The sequence below is a fragment of the Lethenteron reissneri genome, chromosome 20 (genome assembly GCF_015708825.2).
Source record: "Lethenteron reissneri isolate LAM-NWPU_2019-01 chromosome 20, ASM1570882v1, whole genome shotgun sequence".
NCBI classification, from domain to species: domain Eukaryota; kingdom Metazoa; phylum Chordata; class Hyperoartia; order Petromyzontiformes; family Petromyzontidae; genus Lethenteron; species Lethenteron reissneri.
The window spans coordinates 6,616,119-6,636,168 of NC_083798.1; the positions used below are offsets into that span (position 1 = coordinate 6,616,119).

Here is a 20,050-nt window from a genome sequence, read left to right on the forward strand (position 1 = left end):
AGCGCTATGCCACCACGCTAGCCATGTCCGTGATATTTATTTGTCGTCTTTTTGTTCAATCCCGCCCCGTGTCTCCACAGTGTCTGCATAAACCAGCAGTGGCAGTGCGAAACTAAGCTGTGCTCGGGTAATTATGAACACCTCCACTACGCTCACAACTACGGCTACCACCACCATCATCATCACCACCACCACTATCCCCAACCACCCCCATGAACCTCGCAACTACCACCACCACCATAACAACAACCACCACCTTGGTGACCCACTCTCCGTGACCCTCCGTGACCTTCCATGACCCGCCCGCCCGCCCTCCCCCCGCAGGTCTGTGCACGGCGTACGGCTCGTCGCACATCAAGTCGTTCGACGGCAAGCTCTACCAGTTCCAGGGCTCGTGCGAGTACGTCTACGCGCAGAGCATCGTCGACGGACCCCTCGGCTCCTTCGCCGTGTCGGCCGAGAACGTTCCGTGCGGCACCAGCGGCACCACGTGCACCAAGGCCGTGACGCTGGCGGTGACGCGCGCCGGCGTCACCCACCGCCTGCGCCTGGTGCGCGGCGAGCCCGTGGCGGCCGACAGCGCCCTCCTCTTCCACGTCTCCTACGTGGGCCGCTGGGTGTTCGTGCGCACCGACATGGGCGTCACGCTCAGCTGGGACCGCGGCACTCACCTGCAGATCAAGCTGGACCAGGGCTTCAGCAAGGGCGTGAGTAACCCCGGGGGTGGGGGAGGCTGCGAGTGCGGGGAATATCCATCGATCGGGGGGCGGGTGGCGGAGCGGGGGGGGGGGGGGAGAGAGAGCAAAGCACGGGGGTTGGTGCCGCTGACGGCCCAACCTGACGGGAGAGGAGGCCGGGCTAAGTGGGACGATGGGTCATGGTCATGGTTGGTGTGGGGGATTGCTGGTTGTGTAGTTGGTTCAGTGCCGAGCGAGTTGTAGTGTCGTGGGTTGGTTGGTTCGGGTTAGGAATCAGTGGGAGGGCTGGTACTCGTGACTGGCTGGCTGGTTGCTCAGGGTTAGGATGAGTAGGAGTGCTGGTACTAGTGACTGGCTGCTTAGTGAGGATGAGTGGGAGTGCTGGCACTAGTGACTGGCTGCTTAGTGAGGATGAGTGGGAGGGCTGGAACTCGTGACTGGCTGCTTAGTGAGGATGAGTGGGAGGGCTGGCACTAGTGACTGGCTGGCTGGTTGCTCAGGGTTGGGATGAGTGGAAGGGCTGGTACTAGTGACTGGCTGGTTAGTGAGGATGAGTGGGAGGGCTGGAACTCGTGCCTGGCTGGTTAGTGAGGATGAGTGGGAGTGCTGGCACTAGTGACTGGCTGCTTAGTGAGGATGAGTGGGAGGGCTGGAACTCGTGACTGGCTGCTTAGTGAGGATGAGTGGGAGGGCTGGCACTAGTGACTGCCTGGCTGGTTGCTCAGGGTTGGGATGAGTGGAAGGGCTGGTACTAGTGACTGGCTGGTTAGTGAGGATGAGTGGGAGGGCTGGAACTCGTGCCTGGCTGGTTAGTGAGGATGAGTGGGAGTGCTGGCACTAGTGACTGGCTGCTTAGTGAGGATGAGTGGGAGGGCTGGAACTCGTGACTGGCTGCTTAGTGAGGATGAGTGGGAGGGCTGGCACTAGTGACTGCCTGGCTGGTTGCTCAGGGTTGGGATGAGTGGAAGGGCTGGTACTAGTGACTGGCTGGTTAGTGAGGATGAGTGGGAGGGCTGGAACTCGTGCCTGGCTGGTTAGTGAGGATGAGTGGGAGTGCTGGCACTAGTGACTGGCTGCTTAGTGAGGATGAGTGGGAGGGCTGGAACTCGTGACTGGCTGCTTAGTGAGGATGAGTGGGAGGGCTGGCACTAGTGACTGCCTGGCTGGTTGCTCAGGGTTGGGATGAGTGGAAGGGCTGGTACTAGTGACTCGCTGGTTAGTTGGGGTTGGTGTCGTGTGAATGTTTTATTGGCGAATGTGCTTCACCTCCCAATAACAACGCAAGACTATTTTAAGATTCCGTCCTGTCCTGATTGTGATGTTTTTTTTCTCTCTCTTCTCATTTGCAAACCTAAAAACGTTTGTCCAGGTGATGGGGCTGTGCGGCGACTATGACGGGAACCAGCTCAACGACTTCACCACTCCTCAGGGCATCGTGGTCATACAGGAGGACGCGTTCGCAGACTCCTGGAAGGTGCCGAGCGCTGAGCAGTTCGCTCGCTCAATCTCACACTAAAGCTGCTCAACTAAACTCTCTTATTTTTTTATCTTACTACGTAAGGCCCACTGAGCTAAATAGCTCTTTTGTCAGAAGCGACCTGGGCACAGACGATAGCTCAACGAAGTGGCTTATCGCGTGGAAATGTATTGCAGCCAAACGCTCTAAACGCACGTTTACAAATGTGGAAGGAAAAACCGGAAGACCCGGAGAAAAATACACGCTGACCACGGGGAGAGAGCCACGCAAACTCCAGATGTACAGGCGTCAGGGTCGGGATCGAACTCACGACCTCCTGCATACCAGGCGAAGAAGTTAACATCTCGCCACCGCGGAACTCTGCAGCCACTCCGCTCCCTCCCCTGCCCGCCCCTTCCTCCACCAGGTACGCAGCTACTGCCTGGACGCCAAGCTGGTGACGGACACTTGCGCGCTCTTCCCGCAACGCGAGGCCTGGGCCAAGCGCAAGTGCGGCATCATCCGCTCGGAGGCGTTCGCCGCGTGCCACGCCGAGGTGCCCTACTACGTCTACTTCGAGCGCTGCGTCTACGACGCGTGCGGCTGCGACTCGGGCGCCGACTGCGAGTGCCTGTGCACGGCCGTGGCCGCCTACGCGCAGGAGTGCAACCGCTACGGCGTGTACGTCTACTGGCGCACACCCGAGTTCTGCCGTACGTATTTGTTCCTCGAGTGACTTATGCACCTCCTACCCCCCCCACACACCTTTTATTCAATCGTCGTAGTGATCATCGTCGAAGTGGTCATCATTTAATTTTCGTTGCGGCGCGTGTCGCCACTTCATTAAATCGTCGTCATCGTTGTCGTCATCGTCGTCATTGTCATCATCCGGGATTCATTTCTCACGAAGGATTGCAGGTAGATGGGAAAGGTGGCACGTGGCTCGTAGCGACAGCCGTAGTGAGATGACTTGTATATTCATATACAACCCGTTACCTGTGACCTACGTAAAGGAATCACTGTGACCAACATTGCTCACCGTGCCAATAGCAAACGGTGGCGGAGCGAGCCTCGCGTCCAAAGCGTGGCATTCAATTCGCGCTTACTATTAATACTGCGAGTTTAGCCAAACCAGATGACTCCATCCAAAAGGACAAGCCTGGGAACCCTGCTTGCCGATTACAACGACTGTTGGTGTAGCAGGGCATCGAACCCCGAAACCCACCACACGCACAGTGATCGTGGCGCTTAGGCAGCCTCGGAAACCGACCGGCCGACTGACCGCTCTCCGGTGCGTGCCACTGCCTCCCACAGCGATGCAGTGCGACGGCTGCATGCGCTACGACCCGTGCGTGCCCGCCTGCCCCAAGACGTGCGAGAACTATGAGCGCTACGAGGAGGTGTACGCGAGCTGCCCGGACGTGTGCGTGGAGGGCTGCCGATGCGTGCACGACAATGAGGTTTGTAGTGGCTTCGTCGAAGTCTCGTCCCGTCGCATTCATGAATGTTATCCAATCAGTCAGTCAGGCAGTCTCTCTTAGTCAGTCTCTCTCTTCTTCTGTTTGTATGGATGGATGGATGCCGGGACTTAACTTATCACTGAATATTATCCGGATCGCTGGTAGGTTGCAGTTGGTTGCTTGGCTATGAGACATCGCTATAGTGAGATGCATACTGGGTGTGGTGTGCCGGGTGCGGAAATATTTTCCAAATCTCTGGCCTGTACACACCCAGTTTTTGGTGTTCGGTTTGCTGTGCTTCCCCCGCACTTCCGATTAGCATGGTCGGCTACGTACGTTGCGAAATAATCTCAAAAGACGGTGCCATAGTGAGTACAAGTGGCCGTTGCTTGCCTCGGTGGTGACCGATTCGTGCCGTTCGCTGCAGGTGTTCAACGAGCTCACGACCAAATGCATGCGACTGGAGGAGTGCGTCTGCAAGGTGATCGACGGAGTCCTCATCTACGACGGCCAGAAGATCGACTCCCTGTCGGACGAGTGCAGGAGCTGGTGAGTGATCGAGAAAGCACGCGTCCTCCTCCTCATCCTCCTCCCCTCCTCCTCCCTCGAGGGCGTTGTCCACCTTCGGACGTTCGTTTTGAGACGGGGCGCGTGACGCGCACTTACGTGGGTGCGGTTCGAATCAAGCGTTGATTATTTTTGTCTCGGTGTTTTTTTTGTGCTCGTCTCGTTTGTATTGTTGCACATCCCCCCCCCCCCTACACCTTTGTCTCTTGCACAGATTTGTTTTCGTTCAATTAGTCTGTCTGCTTCGTCTTCCACGCGTTTGTCCCACTCACGTGGGGGGGGGGGGTCCGCTGTCTTTGCCAACCTTCTCCACGCTGCTCTGTCTTGCGCCATCTCTCTTTCCACTCCTCGGGCCACCATGGTCCGATCGCACCACATCGCTCCCTCCACCTCCTCTGCTGCCTTCCTCTTGATCTCGTTCATTCCACTTGCATCACTTGCACCATCTGACCCACATCATTGTCCTGTTGTCTCTCCGCATGACCGAACCACACCAGCCCTTTCATCTCTCATCTTCTCTGTGATTTCTACCACCTTGAGTCTTCCTCTCACTTCTTCTGATTTGCATGTTATTTTCATAAATAAATATATATTTTTGATTTGAAGCTTTCGTGACTGTAGGAATCCATACTCTTTGGTTCTACGTAAAGTCACGTAGATAGAAAATTTTAACTCACGTAGATAGAAAATGTTCTACGTGACTTTACCGAAAGAACCAAAGAGTATACATATATATTTATATATATAATTTTTGTTGCGAGGATTTTCCACACCAAAAGCCACTTTGTCGAGCTATTTGTGGCCCGGTCGTTTCTAAAATATAATCGAATAGCTCAGTGGGCTTCACCTGGCAACATAAGCAATTGTTTAGTTTGATTTTATATTTTTAAAGTGATTTGTTTACCTTTCCTATACTTTGCACTCCTGATGTGTTTGTGTTTTGTTTCTTGTTGTAACCTTCTGACCCGCCCCTACTGGACATCTTTGAAAAAGAGCTTTACAGCTCATGGGATTTCTCCAGTATAAATACATATTCTGATTCTGAAATCGTCACGAATCCATTCCCTTTGTGCGTGGTTCCATATCATGTATCTCGAGCATAACCAAGGGGATGTAATTAATGTTCTCTGGAATTTCGATATTTTGTTTGGTTTTGTTGTTGCTGTGCTCACGCATCGCGGATCTCTGTCCAGGCAACTCGCTAAACAGGGACAACCCTGTAGCAAATCAAACAAACTCAACAAACCGACGCATCGTTACACACCCAGCAATGTGGTCATGGCATCAAGTTCCTGTCCACACGGTGGGTTGGGGGAGTCTTAGATCAACTGTCACGGGGTGACAAATTCCACCTCTCCACACGGTAGGTCCACGTGTCGCACTCAGCGGATCGTGACACCCGTTCACGTGTGAGTGGAACGTCGGAGTTAAGTCGACCGGGACATCTTTAAACTCAACTTAGATTCCTCATTGTGAGAAAGGTGTTTCCTGTCGCTGAACAGCGCAGAGTGCACCGGATCTCTTGAGATCTTGGGAAGCAAAGCAGGATGGAGCCTTGGTAGTGCGAGGACGGGTGCCCAACTCAGATTGAAACGGGTGTCACGGGCTGGCTGCGGGGCTCCGTCGTGGCTAGCAGAGGGCATTGCAGCACAGTGCATTGTTTTACTGCTGGTCTGCTCTCCCGCAACGATGCTTCGCACCGCCACCAACGTGCGTGTACCCGGCGCGGTGAAGCACGGCCGGATAACCCCCATGACCCGCGCCACGTCGGGTGGCCTGAGTCCAGCGATGGATCAACGAAAGGGGCCTCTCTGCGCGCAGCGTGCGCACGGACGGTGCGGCGACGTTCGGGCGAGCGCTCACCGTCACGCGCGATCTCTCCGCAGTTACTGCATGGACCACGACATCCAATGCATCGGTCCTGCCGTGCCCCAAGACGGTCACGCCTCCGCCGTGGGATCCTGCTGGTGGGTGGCGCCGTGAGCTCTTGGCACCCCCGGGGTGGGAAGGCGTTCGTTCGCGTTCGTGTAGCCGAACGCGGCGAGTTGTCGGTGAACTGCAGGCGAGCGGTAGGAGGATTTGCGCCGCACTAAGCGAAAGACGCGTTCAGCGAATTGACAAAACGAGAAAATTTGTTGACGTACGATGAAGGTCGCACACACGCGGTGCGATGGCGGGACACTTTTAACCGAGGGTGCAATGATTATTGATAGCCTCGTGCATGAAAGAAAACATATTATTATAATAATAACAAAAAATAGCTGCTATCAATTTCTGAGCCTGAGTTTTCTTAAAATATGTTCTTTTTCAATTGGTAAAGTTTGCTTGCCAACATTTCTTACAGATACCGTGCGTGTCTGGTGTGCATTTATTTTTATTCCACAGACACGACCTCACCACCTTGCAATGTCGATTCCACCACAGCCACCTGTCGATTCATTCCCCCGGGTGAGTTTCATGTCCTCGTCGTTCATTCATTCCTTCATCGATTCATTCACTCCCAGGTGAGAGAGCAGCTTATATATTTAATTCATTGCCACTATAACGTCACAGATTCACCTTACTCGTAATAGTGTGACTTCAACCACAGTCCATCTTGCTCCAATTGCGTCACTCCATCTCCCGTCTGTCTTGACCCCCGTTATTACGATGACCAGTGATTACGTTGAACCAAAATTATACACACTGTGTATATGCATGCATGCATACCTGCACGTGTTAACCAAAAACAGTCTACAACACTACGCATGTGCGTGTGTGTGTGCGTGGGGAGCGGTGGTGTTGCAGTTAGTGCATTGCACTATGAACCCCATGACCCAGTTCAATTTCAGCTCACGGCCAACACCAGTGACGATTATCTGAACCGATCCTGGGCCTCCTCTAGGCCGATTATCTAGTGCGGTGTGTAAACATCGCCACTAGGGAGACAAAGGCGGCCGTGTGTGGTGCTGGCCACCCACCCCTTTGTGTGCCATCGCGGCTTTCATAGGTGCTTGCTTGCCCTAAACATCTGTTAAGCCTATACAGATACTCTTTGCCTTTGTGCGTGGGTGTGTGTGCTCGCTGACAGCACTTGCCCCAAAACTCTGTTAAGGCTTTTCGGTGGATCTTTGCCTTTGTGCGTGCGTGTGTGTTCACTAACAGCACTTGCCCCAAAAGTCTGTTTAGGTTATACGGGGGACTGATAATTGGTTTTTTACCCTTCTATCTGGCAACAAAACTGACACCTTTTTTACAAGGAGTCATGTTTACATAGACCACAATACCTGCAGTCATAATGCAAACAAAAAAAACATAACTCTGATAATGTGCACTGTCCTTGAAGTTGATTGGTCCACACCCGAGACAGCTTTTCTTAGAGCCTAGTCTCACATCGGTTGGACCAGATGACGCCAAAAGGCGTCACATAGAAAGGTAAAAAAACAATTATCATATTTTTTACTGGCAAATGAGATTCCAATGGTATACGGGGGGCTCTTTCCCTTTGTGCGTGGGTGTGTGTGCTCGCTAACCGCACTCGCCCCAAAACGTCTGTTAATGCGACACGGTGGTTGGGGGGATCTTTGCCTTTGTGCCGCCGTCACAGAGGACTGCCCGCCCGAGGACCTGCACAAGTGCGCGTACACGTGCGAGGCGACATGCCACGCGTACCGCTACTCGCTGCTCGAGTGCCAGGCGGGCCACGACGATTCCTGCATCGACGTGTGCGGCGAATACCCGCGCTGCGCCGAGGGCTACCTCGTGCGCGACCCTGAGACGTGCGTGCGCGTCACCGAGTGCACGTGCTCGCTGCCCTGCGGAACCGTCATCCCGGTGAGCCCGCGCGCGCAAGCGCTTTCTGCCTCTCGCTTTCAGACCAATCGGTTCGTTCGTCGATTGCCTCACCGCGTGTTCCTCTCTCTGTATCTCAGGGTAATTCTCCGTGTGTACACATCTCCAAGTTGTTTTTTTACATCTTCCCCTTCTGTGCACACTTTCCATTTTATTAATTAATGACTGTGTTGTGATGTGCATGTCATGGCATGCGGTATGCATTTATTCATGGGGGAAAAAAATACTTCCAAGCACAAAGCCATGATGTGCAAGATTTTGCTATCTTGTTATACTTTAATTTGTCACGCCAGGATGCCTAACAATCTATTGTATTGACCAATCATTATATGACTCTAATAATAATTTTTAAAACTGCCCATAATGCAACAGCAGTCTTTGACACCTATGAAATGCTTTTGAAAAATAAATCTCAAAATAAATAATGTATATTTCACCAAATGATTGAAATCGTGTCCATGAGATGCGACTGCTGTATTTATTACAGTGAGTACTTCAAATCAATGTGTCTTAGAGGTAATCTGTTCATTTTCAGCCTGGAGGAATGTGGGAAAACGTCCCCGAATGCTTGAGATACTACTGCTGGAACAACATGCTGCAGCAGCAGGAGATACCCAACTGCAAGCCGGAGACAACCACTCCACCACCTTGCACGTCGACCACAGCACCTGTGACGCCCTGCAGCACCTCCGCTCCCCCAGCACCTCCCGCAGCACCCTGCCACCTTGCTCAGGCTTCACGACAGCACCACCCATCAGCAAGATCTCGACAACAGTCACCAGCGTGCAAACGACCGCGCCTCCGTGCGGAAGCACAGTCCCATGCGGCACGACCGTCAGCGGCGTCACAACGTCAAGCACGAAGGACACGTCCGGGACTACGCCCGCCACCAAGATCACAACCCCGGGATCGGAGTCGACCACGCCATGTGGCTCTGGAGGACCGTGCAGTTCCACCACACCTCCTGGAACAGTTAGCACATGCAGCACGGAGTCACCTGCCACAAAGACAACTCCGGCAGTGACGAAAATTGTCACCACAATCGTACCGCCCACTGGCACGGCAGCACCTCCATGTAGTTCTACCGGTCCAAGCGGTTCCACGGTGCCAGTACCAGATACCCCATGCAGTGCCACAACTGGGATCACAAAGACAACTGAGCCGCCTCCGAAGGTGGTCACTACCGTAGAACCAGCTCCTCCATGCGGTTCCACAGGTCCATGCAGTACCACACCGCCTGGCCAACAGTCTGTTTGTAGCACTGCACCAATAACCAGCAAGACGACTCTGACACCGCCGCCTGTTACGAAGGTAGTCACCACCTGTGCACCAAACAGGATAGAAACGAATCCCCCGAGTAGCTCGCCTGGCCCATGCAGCACCACTGTGCCCTGTGGCGGATCCACGTGGCAACCCGGTGTTTCGACCGCGACGACACCGGCAACAAAATCAACACCCAGCACAATACAAACCTTCAACAACGCACCGCCAACTGGAACCGACGCTGTGGCCCCGTGTGGACCCGCTGCGCCCTGTGGCACGACAGCTTCTGGCAGCTCAGCAGTGCCGGGCGGTGAGGTGGCGACTGAAGTTGTTTACCCACCAAAGAGCAGCGCAGCAGGTAACACCTGCGCCGTGCAACTCAGGAACAGTGCCTGGGTCAGATGTGACGACTTGCAGCACCGTTACACCATTCACCAAGACAACTCTGACACCTCCACCAGTTCCTCAAAACAACCTCGTTGAAACTGATACCACCATGTGGTTCTAGCGTAACACCTGCTCCTGGCGAATCTGCTTTCAGCAGTGCAGCACCTTCCAGCAAGACGACTCTGGTGCCACCGTCCTTTGTGGACGTGCCAGTATCTGACAAAAATGTGATTGAAACGAGTCCTCCATGCGTCTCGACTTCCGCACGTGATGTTACACCAGCACCAGCACCAGGGACAACTGTTTGCTCTACCACTACAAGCCCCTCGACCAAGACGACACCGGCTATCAACATTGTGATTCCAGACACATTTGTACCCGGATCTGAAACAAATCCATCTTGCGGCTCCTCGATCCCGTGCGGCTCTGCAGTCCAGGGCCTTGATATCCCATCACCAACGTCCAATTTTATACCTCCACCAGCCAATAACGACGTTGCGTGTAAGACAACAGTTCCTCCTTTTGTCATCTCATTGTCCACAAGTCATCTCCCCCCACCAACCTCTGAAGCTACTGCCATTCCGGAAACCACACTTATTCCGTGCGGCTCCTCCACTCCATGCGGTTCTACTACTCCAGGTGGCCCTACAATAGCAAGGTTGGACACAACTCCTTGCAGTGGTATAACAACGGTTTCCAAAGAAACATTGACGCCCCCCGCTCCAACGACTAAAATATCTCAAGCTCCGACTGCCAGCTGTTCGTCTGCAGCACCGGGTAGCCCGGCAGGTGACTCAAGTGTAAGTGGGAAAACACCGGATTCTGGACTTCCAAGTAACCAACCGGGAACGAATACCTCACCAACAAACCCGGATTCTTCGAGCAGTCCTTATGCCGTGATTTGTGACACAGACATAGCAAATGTACAAATTTCTACAGATATCTTATCCAGTTCATCATCTAAACTAACGAGTAATGTTGTCAGTCAGAATAAGTACCCATCGGGCCAGAACAACGTTCCAGGAACATATGACAGCCAACAGGGTGGCGTTCCTGCAGCTGATGGAACAATTTGCAGCGTTACAACGCCCGCCAGTCAAACAACACTGGCGCCCTCAAAAGACATCTTTGCACCAGGTTCTGATGGAGGCAGACAATCTGTTCTGCCTTGCGATGCCAGCATTCCATGCGGCTCGACGACACCTGTGGAAGGTGCTCCTCCTCCAGCACAACCACCAGCCTCCAACATCATTCCTCCAGTTGTATCAGTAATTCCTGAAACGACAGTTGCTCCATGTGGGTTTGCATCACCTGCGCAAAAAGAATCAACTTGCAGTCCAATAACGGGCTTCACCAAGACGACACTGACGCCACCACCGGCAAATAATGAGATTCCATTGGACGTAATATCTACCGTTCCTTGTAGTCCCACTGGTCCCTGCAGTTCCACAGTGTCTTCCCAGACGCCAGCACCGACCACAAAACTTAATCCGAATTTTGTTGACGTGGTTTACAGTAATCCACAGACAGTACCGGGCAGTGATGTGGCATCTGTCGCAGAAACGCAACCCGCTTGTGCGACGACGTCGTTACCCCCAGCCACGATTAACAATTTGATTTCTAAAAATTTAGTCACTGAGCCAGTTTGTGGAAACACAGTCCCGTGCAGTCCAGGATCATCTATACAAGACATTGTGACTACATGCAGCACTACAACCCCTATCTCAAAGACAACTCTAACGCCACCACCAGTCACCAAAGTAATTATCCCACAAGACAATATTGTCAGTGGAATAGAAGTAATTTCCCCTCCAATCAACTCTGGCAGCCCAAGTGGCTCCTCTGGTTCACCGGACGCGACTATTCCATGTGGCCCTAACACGTGCGGGCCAAGTGCTGGATCTACAGAGACCCCACCTGCCACAAAGACAACACTCGTGTCCTCACCCAGCAACAAATTGATCGTTGCCGGCGAGATACCAAGTGCATCCGGGACATCATCACTCCCACTTGATTCCACATTACCTGTGCAGAGCTCGGTTTGTAGCTCAACTACAGCTCTGACACCTGCACCAACTACGAAAGTTTCAGGACCAGCTGTCCCCTGCTCTGGAGGATCATCTCAGGCAGCTGAATCTGTCCCTTCGTCCGAGTCTTCTAGTCCATGTGGTCCAACCACACTGGCACCACCATCAACCACAAAGCTAAGCCAAGTGGTAGATATCGGGACGTGCAACAATCCAGAAACAACACCATCAGCTATTATCAATGTACCATCAGAGGGCACCAACGCTGGCGTAGTTTCAGATTTGATATCACCCCCATCCGATTCCACTGTTCCATGTGGTTCTACGTCATCATCATCACCAGCTGTAAAGGAAAGTCTGACGACTTGTGCCGTTCCAGGGACAACGTTACCTGTCTGCTCCACTACACCTCCATCGTCGAAAACAACACTCACACCACCACCGTCTAATAAGGTTTCAACAGTCGTGCCCGATGTGCCTGTCCCATGTTCAACAGTGCTCGCATATTCCGGTTCTAATGAAAATATTCCCCCAAGTGGCTCTATTCGTCCAGTTTCAGGATCCGACGTTGTAGAACCACCCGGTGTATTTGAAACAGTTCCCCCCTGTGGCCCTACAACAGGACCCGATTCGTCTCTCTGCAGTACTACAACTCCAGTCACTAAGACAACGCTGACGCCGCCACCGTCTGCTAAGATTTCCGCCATCTCCACAGTCGCATGCGCAACTGGAGCCAACGAATGCAATCAATGTGCCACTGAGTGAGTCTGCAGGCCCGTGTGCTACCACGCAAGCACCTGGGAGGGCGGTAACCACTTGCAACGCTGTAATAACGACCGCACAGACCATCGTTGGTCCAGAAGTCCCAGCCGGAAGTGATACGGCTTCTTCATGTGAGTCCACAACACCTGGACCAGGCGCCGCTGTTTCAACCACACTGCCAAGCTCAAAGACGACAGTGCCAGTCGCACCAGTTAATAAAGACATCATTACTACCTGTGCACCGAGTGTGCCAGACGTAACATCCCCATCCTGTGGATCCACAGCACCTGCACCAGGAACCACCGTTTCCAGCACGATACCTGATACAAAAACAACAGTGCCGGTCGTACCTATCAATAAAGACATCTTTACTACGGCTGCACCATCTGGGCCAACGCAAGATATCCCCTGTAGCTCAACGACCTTTACAACTAAGCCAACTCTGACACCTCCACCAGTAACGAAAGCTATCACATCCGCTCAACTTGAAGTGGTTGACACAGCTTTACCTTTGTGTAGCAATACTAATCCTAGTGGTCCAACAGAAACAACTCCATCTGATGTTATAACTACAACACCTTTTACGAAGACAACACCGTCAACTACACCAATTACTAAAGTCATCCCAAGCACGTGTGTAACAGGTGTTCCTGAAACAACACCATCGCGTGGATCTCCAACACCTGGGCCAGACATACCTTGCAGTCCTACGGCAGCAACCATCACAAGCTCTGCACCAATATCCATCAATATCATCACCACTGCTGGGCCACAGTGCTCTACAGAATCTTCCCCAATACCGCCAACCACAAAAATAAGCTCCACTGCGGGTATTGTGACCTGCAATGCTCCAGAGACGACGCCTGTAAAAGACGCAGCCCCTTTGAGTACACCGTGTGGATCCGCACCAGTGGTCACCGACACTATTCTGACGCCACCAGCGGTGACTCAAGCGGCTCAGAGCAATGGGGTAGAGGCAATCGCGCCACCCGCCTACAACAGCCCATCCGGTGGTACACAACCGGCACAAGAAGGAACTCCATGCGGCCCCACAACAACGTCTGCACCGTCTCCTACGACGAAAGTCGTGTCTCCGGAAGGACCGACACCTGCTCCCTGTGGACCTGCGAGTGGTGCGTCGAGTATTGTGAAAGGTAAGGCCCTCGGGGCTCCACTCCCAGCCTTTAGCTGCATCGTTTCTTTGTCAGGAGTTTGTATGAGTCAGCGTCAGTTGAGAAATGCAGAGTAAGCAGGTTATGCAAAAAATAGATATGACGATGAGTTGAAAGTGGTTTCAACTGGTGTAAAAACACACGTTAACACTGGCATTGGGTAAATGGAGAAAACTGGGAATTGAAGAGATTAACGTGGCCTATGAATTAATTAAATACTAGCAGACTGTGAGTAGCAAATATGAGGCTTGTACGTCATAAATGGACAAGACGGGAGGATGATGATGTGTGGCACAAAGCACAAGTTAGCAATGTGGTTCCATTGTTTATTATCTTTTAATGGTGCAGGACATTTGATGAGAGCAATCGTTAATGACTGTCATTTTTTTTTTCATCAGACGTAACTCCTTGCGGTGTTACAACACCATTCCCTGAGACGACGCTGACTGAACCACCAACGACAAAGGTGATCAGCGAAAGTACCTCACCATCTGGAGCCGAGCCAACGATACCATCATGTGGACCAACCGTTCCATGCAGTTCTGCATCTGGACCTACACCGTCACCCACCACAAAACAAAGTCCAGTCACTGATATCGTGACGTGTAGCATTCCAGAGACAACACCTGGGTCCGTCACAACGCCTTTCACCAAGACAACTCTGACACCACCGCCAACAACGAAAATTGTTCCTATCACAGAAACGTGTGCACCTCAGTCAACACCACCATCATCTGGATCTACTGTCCCATGCAGTCTAACAACAAACGTTGTCCCAGACACAACTCCTTCTGTTGTTACAACCGTGACACCACCACCAAGCAGTAAGAACCCTCCACCTCCAGAAACACCTCCTCCATGTGGTGGTTCTTCTACAGGTCAACCAGGAGCTCCCTGCAGCAGTTCTACAGCTTCAACACCTCTACCTACAACCAAACTCATTCCCATAGAGACAACAGTTCCACCATGTGGTCCGAGCAGTGCGTGCAGTCCTCCAGTCTCTGAACAGACCCCTGCACCAACAACAAAAGTAATCCCAGTTCCCGATGGTGTTACCTGCAGCCCAGCGACTTCACCTGGATCAGGACCAATACCTTGCTCAACGCCACCACCTTCCACCGTGACAACTATTTCTCCACCATCAAGCACAAAGGTCGTCTCATCTGCAGAAACATGTGCACCTGGTGTTACGCCATGTGGCTCCGTTACACCTGCACCAGAGGTTCCATGCAGTTCTACAACACCAGTTACCAAGACAACCCTGACAACTGCTCCAGTGTCTAAAATTAGCACGGTCAGTGAATCACCAGGACCATCTGTCTCTACAAGCCCATGCAGTCCACTTACTCCACCTCCTACTACAAAGATATCTCCACCTTCAACAGTTGTGCCTTGCAGCAATCCAGATGTTACGTCACTAATCACAGACTTGACACCTGCCTGTTCGACTCCTTCAATATCAACAACTGCAACCCCAATTCCAACCACAAAGATCATCACTGAAACAGCGCCGCCAAGTGGGAGTGAAACGACACCCCCATCATGTGGATCTACAGGTCCATGCGGTTCAACACCTCCACCTGGTACAGGAATAACCACAATCAGCACCTCAACGCCTGTCTCCAAGTCAACACTGACGCCACCTCCAGTCACTAAAGAGATACCTCCTGTTGTGACAACCAGCCCACCTGTATCTACAACGCCTGTGACTGGCCCGACTGCTCCATGCAGCCCAACAACAACATCTGGACCTGAGACAACACCTTGTGGTAGCACAACACTGGTCACAACACCAATTACTAACATCATTTCCACGACGCCTCCTGGTGGTTCTACAATTTCTTGCAGTCCCACATCTCCAGTTGTACCAACAACAAAGTTGGTGTCAACTACTGGGATCCCAATTTGCAGCACGCCTGTTACACCCCCAGTAACAGACGTAACACCTTGCTCCACAAATCCACCTCTCACAAAATCAACTCTGACTCCACCACCAGACAGTAAAGCTACCACTGGTGTTACAAGCTCCTTACCAACAACACCTCCACCATGTGGGCCTACAGGGCCTTGCAGTCCAACACCAACGCCTGTGCCAGGCTCAACTCCATGCAGTACGGAAATGCCTTTCACTACGACGAAAGTGACCCCACCTCCATCCACAAAAGTAATCCCTACGACCGAAATAACATGTTCACCGGGATCACCAGTTCCTTCACCTGGATCTACAGGTACCATGTAGTCCATCAACATCTGGACCTGGCCCGACAACACCACCACCAACAACCAAAGCTTTAACAAGCATACAAGAGACAACGCCTCCTCCAGGTGGATCTACAGGACCTTGCAGTTCCATATCAACAGCTGCACAAGAAACAACGCCTTGCGGTGGTGACACATCATTCACCAAGACCACACTAACGCCACCACCTTCCACTAAGTCCATAATATCAGAAACACCAGCTCCATGCGGATCAACCGTTCCTTGCAGTTCTGCATCTGGACCTACGCCATCACCAACCACAAAACAAATTCCAGTGACTGAAATTGTGACGTGTAGCATTCCAGAGACAAAACCTGGGTCAGTCACAACACCATTCACCAAGACAACTCTAACACCACCACCAACAACGAAAAACGTTCCTATCACAGAAACATGTGCACCTCAACCAACACCACCATCATCTGGATCTACAGTTCCATGTAGTCCAACAACAAACGTTGTCCCAGATACAACTCCTGGCGTTGTTACAACCGTGACACCACCACCAAGCAGTAAGAACCCTCCACCTCCAGAAACACCTCCTCCATATGTTGGTTCTACTACTTGTCAACCAGGAGCTCCCTGCAGCAGTTCCTTAGCTCCAATACCTCCACCCACAACCAAAATCATTCCCATAGAGACAACAGTTCCACCATGTGGATCGAGCAGTCCGTGCAGTCCTCCAGTTTCTGAACAGACCCCTGCACCAACAACGAAAGTAATCCCAGTTCCCGATGTTGTGACCTGCAGTCCAGGGACTTCACCTGGAACAGGGCCAATACCTTGCTCAACGCCACCACCTTCAACGACTCTGACTCCTCCACCAAGCACAAAGATCGTCTCAACTCCAGAACCATTCGTACCTGGAGTTACGCCAAGTGGCTCTGTTACATCTGCACCAGCGGTTCCATGCAGTTCCACAATTCCCGATACCAAGACGACCCTGACAACTGCTCCAGTGTCTAAAATTAGCACAGTCAGTGAATCACCAGGACCATGTGGCTTTACAAGTCCACTGACTCCACCTCCAACTACAAAAGTATCTCTCCCTGCAACAGTTGTGCCTTGCAGCAATCCAGATGTTACGCCAGAGACACCTGTCTGTTCTACTCCTTCAATCTCAACAACTGCAACCCCAATTCCAACCACAAAGATCATCACAGAAACGGCACCGCCAAGTGGGAGTGAAACAACGCTTCCCCCATGTGGGTCTACAGGTCCATGTGGTTCAACAATTCCACCTGGTCCTGACATAACCACAATCATCACCTCAACACCTGTCTCCAAGTCAACATTGACACCACCTCCAGTCACTAAAGAAATCCCTCCTATAGTGACAACTTGTTCACCTGCATCTACAACTCCTGTGAGTGGTTCTACAGCTCCGTGCAGCCCAACAACAACATCTGGACCTGATACAACCCCGTCCAGTGGCACAACACCTGTCCCTAAACCACCAGTTTCTACAGCTATTACGAAAGAAATTACCACCATATCTCCATCCAGTCCTTCAAGTCCATGCAGTGCTACTTCATCAATTATTCCAACCACAAAAGTTGACTCATCTACAGGTATTCCAATCTGCAGCACACCCGTACCACCTCCTGTATCAGACACAACAACTGGATTCACCTCACCACCTCCCACGAAGTCAACTCTGACGCCACCACCAGACAGTAAAGCTACCACTGGTGTTACCAGCTCCTTATCAACAACACCTCCACCATGTGGGCCTTCAGGGCCTTGCAGTCCAACACCAACGCCTTTGCCAGGCTCAACTCCATGCAATACGGAAACCCCGTTCACAACGACCAAAGTCACCCCACCTCCATCTACAAAAGTCATCCCTCCAACTGAAACAACATGTGCACCAGGATCACCAGTTCCTTCACCTGGACCTACGATACCCTGTAGTCCAACAACATCTGGACCTGGTACAACACCACCACCAACAACCAAAGCTGTAACAAGCATACAAGAGACAACGCCTCCTCCATGTGGATCTACAGGCCCTTGCAGTTCCATATCAACACCTGGACAATACACAACGCCTAGCGGTGGTGACACATCATTTACCAAGACCACGCTAACGCCACCACCTACCACTAAGTCCATAATATCAGAAACACCAGCACCATCTGGATCAACTGTTCCTTGCAGTTCTGCATCTGGACCTACACCATCACCAACCACAAAACAAATTCCAGTGACCGAAATTGTGACGTGTAGCATTCCAGAGACAACACCTGGGTCAGTCACAACACCATTCACCAAGACAACTCTGACACCACCACCAACAACGAAAAACGTTCCTATCACAGAAACGTGTGCACCTCAATCAACACCACCATCATCTGGGTCTACAGTTCCATGTAGTCCAACAACAAACGTTGTCCCAGACACAACTCCTTGCGTTGTTACAATTGTGACACCACCACCAAGCAGTAGGAACCCTCCACCTCCAGAAACACCTCCTCCATGTGGTGGTTCTACTACTTGTCAACCAGGAGTTCCTTCCAGCAGTTCTACAGCTCCAATACCTCCACCTACAACCAAAATCGTTCCCATAGATACAACAGTTCCACCATGTGGTTCCAGCAGTCCATGCAGTCCTCCAGTTTCTGAACAGACCCCTGCACCAATAACAAAAGTAATCCCAGTTCCCGATGTGGTGACCTGCAGTCCAGGAACTTCACCTGGAACTGGGCCAATACCTTGTTCAACGCCACCACCTTCAACGACTCTGACTCCTCCACCAAGCACAAAGATCGTCTCAACTCCAGAACCAATCGCACCTGGAGTGACGACATGTGGGTCCGTTACACCTGGACCAGAGGTTCCTTGCAGTTCTACAACACCCATTACCAAGACGACCCTGACAACTGCTCCCGTGTCTAAAATTAGCACAGTCAGTGAATCACCAGCACCATGTGGCTCTACAAACCCATGTAGTCCACTTACTCCACCTCCCACGACAAAGATATCTCCACCTTCAACAGTTGTGCCTTGCAACAATCCAGATGTTACGCCATTAATCAAAGACTTGACACCTGCCTGTTCCACACCTTCAATCTCAACACCTGCAAATCCAGTTCCAACCACGAAAGTCATCACTGAACCAACACCTCCAATTGTGTCTGAATCCACAGTTCCCCCATGTGGATCTACAGGTCCATGTGGTCCAACACCTCCACCATCTAGCCCCACAACACCATTCACTAAGACAACGCTGACTCCACCTCCAGTCACTAAAGAAATCCCTCCTGTTGTAACAACTTGTGCACCTGGATCAACAACACCTGGAAGTGGTCCTACAGCTCCATGCAGCCCAACAATACAACCCGGATCAGACTCCACACCTTGTCCTGGCAGCACAACACCTGGCGTGACACCAATCCCTCAAATACTCTCTTCCATAGTTGAACCACCTCCATGTGGATCTTCTCCTTCATGCAGTTCCACATCTACAGTTACACCAACAACCAAGTTGGCCTCAACCACTGGTATTCCTATTTGCAGTAGTCCGGTGACCCCACCAGCACCAGATGCAACAACTGCATGCACAACACCACCTCCAACGAAACCAACTCTGACTCCACCACCACCAACGAAAGTCATAATTACCACAAGCACACCACCTCCATGCGATTTTTCTCCTTCATGCAGTTCCACGTCTTCAGTCACTCCAACAACCAAGTTGATCTCCACCACTGGTATTCCAATTTGCAGCAGTCCAGTTACACCGCCAGTATCAGATGCAACAACTGCATGCACAACACCACCACCGCCTCCCACAACATCAAATCTGACTCCACCACCACCATCGATAGTCGTAACTATCACCGGTATAACAAGCTCACCACCACCAACATCTCCACCATGTGGACCCTCAGGACCTTGCAGTCCAACATCTGCCCCTGTATCCGACACAACTCCCTCAACCAAAACCACACCGAAACAATCACCTAATTCTAATATTATTTCGAATAACGTTGTAAGTGACTCAAGCACGTCCATTGTTTCTAGTCAGTCTATAAGTTCATCCAGTCAGCAAGTAATATGTGGACCAGACTCAAGTGTCTGTGGCACCAATGTTCCTGTTGCTCAGACAACTCTTGCTCCACCACCAACTACTAAATCAGTCTTAACTGGAGAACCACCGATTGG

The 20,050-nt window shown here is 51.8% G+C and overlaps 2 protein-coding genes across 2 annotated transcripts in view; both read left to right on the forward strand.

Annotated features, from left to right (window-relative positions):
- Positions 1 to 9,834, forward strand: part of LOC133344655 (SCO-spondin-like) — a 28,186-nt gene extending 18,352 nt beyond the window's left edge. The window contains exons 22-31 of the mRNA XM_061554691.1: positions 81 to 127; positions 325 to 707; positions 2,068 to 2,172; positions 2,582 to 2,867; positions 3,469 to 3,614; positions 4,042 to 4,163; positions 6,068 to 6,148; positions 6,567 to 6,629; positions 7,768 to 7,994; positions 8,548 to 9,834. Of these exons, the coding sequence (XP_061410675.1) occupies positions 81 to 127; positions 325 to 707; positions 2,068 to 2,172; positions 2,582 to 2,867; positions 3,469 to 3,614; positions 4,042 to 4,163; positions 6,068 to 6,148; position 6,567 (1,171 nt within the window). The 3' untranslated portion in view covers positions 6,568 to 6,629; positions 7,768 to 7,994; positions 8,548 to 9,834. The remainder of the gene's footprint in view (positions 1 to 80; positions 128 to 324; positions 708 to 2,067; positions 2,173 to 2,581; positions 2,868 to 3,468; positions 3,615 to 4,041; positions 4,164 to 6,067; positions 6,149 to 6,566; positions 6,630 to 7,767; positions 7,995 to 8,547) is intronic.
- Positions 9,386 to 15,995, forward strand: LOC133344491 (mucin-2-like). Its single transcript, XM_061554463.1, has 4 exons — positions 9,386 to 9,585; positions 9,945 to 10,018; positions 12,367 to 13,605; positions 14,022 to 15,995. The coding sequence occupies exons 1-4, from the start codon at positions 9,386 to 9,388 to the stop codon at positions 15,860 to 15,862; spliced, it is 3,354 nt and encodes a 1,117-aa protein (XP_061410447.1). The 3' UTR covers positions 15,863 to 15,995.
- The last annotated feature ends 4,055 nt before the right edge of the window (positions 15,996 to 20,050 follow it).